The following is a 3403-nucleotide window of genomic DNA, read 5'->3' as shown; positions in this document are numbered from 1 at the left end:
AGCGGTGCGCGCAATACAATAGAAAATACTAAAAGTTTGAGCAAAGAAAATGTACGAGTTAAGCATAATTCAAGACAAAGTGCTAATTGTAAATTTTGTAAAGGGGTTCATGAGTTTGGCAAATGCCCAGCCTTCGGGAAAAAATGCAACAACTGCGGTCGTTTAAATCATTTTAGCGTTGCGTGTTATAGCTCACAAGTTCACGAAATAAAAGAGAGTGACGAAAAAAGGGAATGTGGCGATGATATTGTTTTGCATAATATTGAAGACTTATCAGTGGGTCGGAAAAGATGGTATGAAAAAATCAGAGTGAATGATTGCCTCATAAATTTTAAGTTGGATACGGGTGCCGACGTTAATATTTTGCCTTACAAGTATTTTATAAAATACATGAAAAATACGATGCTCTATGAAGGTGGTTTGCCACCACGCAGTTATAGTGGAGCTGAGTTGGATTACAAAGGTGTAATTCAATGTTTAGTGATGTGCCGAAATGAAATAAAGACTTTACAATTCACGGTTGTTGATACACCATACGAACCTTTGTTAGGACTATCAGCGTGTGAGCAGCTTAATCTTATAAAGCGTGTAAACGTCATTCGTGAAGCAACAAGGGATGAATTTATACGAAACTATAGAGATGTTTTTGAAGGCACGGGATGTTTTGTGACGAACTTGGATATCCAGGTAAAGAAAAATTCGGTTCCGGTGGTAAAACCAGCAAGGAGAATCCCACAGTCGTTAGCAGAAAAAGTCAAAAATGAGTTACACAAAATGGTAGAAAATGGAATAATTGAACGCATGGATGGTCCTATTGAACGTGCCTCTAATCTTGTAGTTGTTGAGAAGAAATCAGGTAAACTTCGTTTGTGCATAGACCCGCAAGATTTAAATGCAGACATTTTATCGGAAAATCATACGATTCCATCATTTGAATCTATATCGGTACGTATTGCTAATAGTAAGATATTCACTGTGTTGGATTTGAAAGAAGGGTTTTGGCAAATCGGACTTAGTCAAAAAGCTAGTAAACTTTGTGCTTTCAATACACCGTTTGGGTGTTATCGTTTCAAGCGCTTGCCATATGGTATAAAAATAGGCCCTGAGGTTTTTCAAAAATACAATGAGAGAAATTTTGATGATATTCCAAATGTAATAGTCTTCATTGACGATATATTGATTGCAGCTAAAAGTGTTGAAGAGCATGACCACACATTAAAGCTAGTTATGGCTCGCGCAAGGAAGTTGAATATCAAATTTAATGTCGAGAAAATTCAATATAAGGTACCAGAGGTCAAATATTTAGGAAAAATTATTTCACCAGAGGGCATACGCTGTGATCCTGACCGAGTAAAAGCGATAATGAAAATAAAAAAACCGAATAATAAGAAAGATTTGCAAAAATTGCTCGGCATGATAAATTATATTCGTGAATACATACCAAATTTATCTAGTATTTCACAACCGTTACGAGAATTGCTAAAATCCAATGTCGTGTATGAATGGCATTCAGCTCACGAAAGTTGCTTAGAGTCGATAAAAACACTAATTGCAAACGCACCAACGCTTCAATCTTTTGATGAAAGAAAAGAAATAACCCTCGAAACAGATGCATCTAAATCTGGCATAGGGTGTTGCCTCATGCAAAACGGAAAGCCTATCGCATTTGCATCACGCAGTCTTACAGACGCCGAAATTAACTACGCTCAGGTTGAAAAGGAGTTTTTAGCCATTTTATTTGCTTGTCGTAAATTTCACTATTACATCTATGGTCGAAAGGTTACGATTAGGACAGATCATAAGCCCCTTGTTTCGATAATGAAAAAAGAATTTTGCAAAATCCCTTCCGCTAGACTCCAACGCATTAAACTTAGTTTAATTAAATATGACCTAAACTTGATCCACGTTCCAGGAAAATTTTTATACATCGCTGATCTGTTGTCTCGATACTTTGATGAGGACAATAACGCGCCCGATATTGAAGATCTTAACGAATTCGTCCATTCATTAAACATCACCGACGAACGCCTAAACAGTTTTCGAATCGAGATAGAAAAAGATAAGCATTTAACGCAGTTGAAACAAGTTTTAATAAATGGCTGGCCTCATAAGAAAGAGTTGTTATGTGACGATATTAAAATGTTTTGGAAGCATCGTTCTGATCTGTTTTTAGAAGACGGTATCTTATATTTGAATAACAGGGTTATTGTACCGCCTGTTTTGAGAGAAACCATATTATCGCAGCTGCACGTGTCTCATTTAGGTATTGAAAAAACAAAAAAAGCGCGCTCGCGAATTAGTGTACTGGCCAGGAATTGATGGTGCTATTGAGAAAATGATAACCAATTGTGACATATGCCAGCGAAGTCGATCCGCTAATGTTAAGGAACCAATGATACCACACAGCATTCCCAATCTACCCTTTAATAAAATAGGCGTAGACATTTGTGAATTTGCATCAAGAAACTATTTAATAATAGCGGATTATTACTCGCGATATTTGGACATAGCGCCGTTGAAATCGAAAACAGCAACTGAGTGTATCAATGCACTTAGAACATGTTTCGCCGTACACGGATTACCTGTAGAAATAATTTCAGACAATATGCCCTTCAATTCATACGAGTTTAAACGATTTTGTGATCAAATTGGAGCTAAATTAACAACAACAAGCCCTGGTTATTCGCAATCCAACGGTTTTGCTGAGCGTTTCGTTGGGATAGCAAAAAACTTAATAAAGAAAACAAATGAGAGTAAAAAAGAGTTATGGCTGGCCTTACTCGAATATCGCAATACACCGCTTAAAGATATTGATGCTTCACCAGTGGAACTTTTAATGAGTAGAAAAACCCGCACCCTTTTGCCAACAAAAACAACTTTGTTTCAACCAAGAATCATTCCGAATATATCTAACAACATAAATGCAAAAAATTACAAGTCAAAAAAATACTACGATCGTTCTGCATCGCAAAAAAAATCCTTTGTGAAGGGTGACAAGATATGGTATAAGAACAACAATAAGGGATGGGTAAAAGCTACAATCATCGACACACACGATTCACCTAGATCATACTGGATCGAACTAGAAGACCAAACCATTTACCGGCGAAATTCGAAATGGCTGCGAAAACGATTATAGTTATTGGTATATTAGAATATTTGAACTTTTTTAATCATTGAATTATAAATTATTAATGAATTTACTTAGTATATGAATTAAGAAGGGAGATGTTATATATATGTAAACTATGGCATCCCCTACACACATACATGTAACTTACTTTACGTTGACATCACTGTCACTTTAATTGAAATAAACAAAACAGTCTTGTACTGCACTTAAACGGAATAACACATAGTTATAGGCACGTTGTTTTCTTAGTTCTCAGGAGAGGTAACTACA

General features: G+C 36.1%; 1 protein-coding gene across 2 annotated transcripts; it reads left to right on the top strand.

Moving 5' to 3' along the window:
* Positions 1-234: 234 nt before the first annotated feature.
* Positions 235-3349, top strand: LOC118756956 (uncharacterized protein K02A2.6-like). 2 transcript variants are annotated; one of them, XM_036491685.1, is made up of 2 exons: positions 235-945; positions 1913-3349. In XM_036491685.1, the coding sequence occupies exon 2, from the start codon at positions 2336-2338 to the stop codon at positions 3137-3139; it is 804 nt and encodes a 267-aa protein (XP_036347578.1). In that variant the 5' UTR covers positions 235-945; positions 1913-2335; the 3' UTR covers positions 3140-3349. Both variants share the same exon structure in this region, with proteins under 2 accessions (XP_036347578.1, XP_036347579.1).
* Positions 3350-3403: the final 54 nt, after the last annotated feature.

Source organism: Rhagoletis pomonella, unplaced genomic scaffold (assembly GCF_013731165.1).
Source record: "Rhagoletis pomonella isolate Grant_MI unplaced genomic scaffold, Rhpom_1.0 Rhpom_scaffold_13257, whole genome shotgun sequence".
Taxonomy (NCBI): Eukaryota; Metazoa; Arthropoda; class Insecta; order Diptera; family Tephritidae; genus Rhagoletis; species Rhagoletis pomonella.
Note: the sequence above shows the minus strand (reverse complement) of the source record. Positions and strands in the feature narration are given on the sequence as shown.

What these genes read in the sequence shown, in the direction of transcription:
- LOC118756956 (XM_036491685.1), top strand. Translation starts at nt 2,336, where the DNA reads ATGATAACCAATTGTGACATATGCCAGCGAAGTCGATCCGCTAATGTT.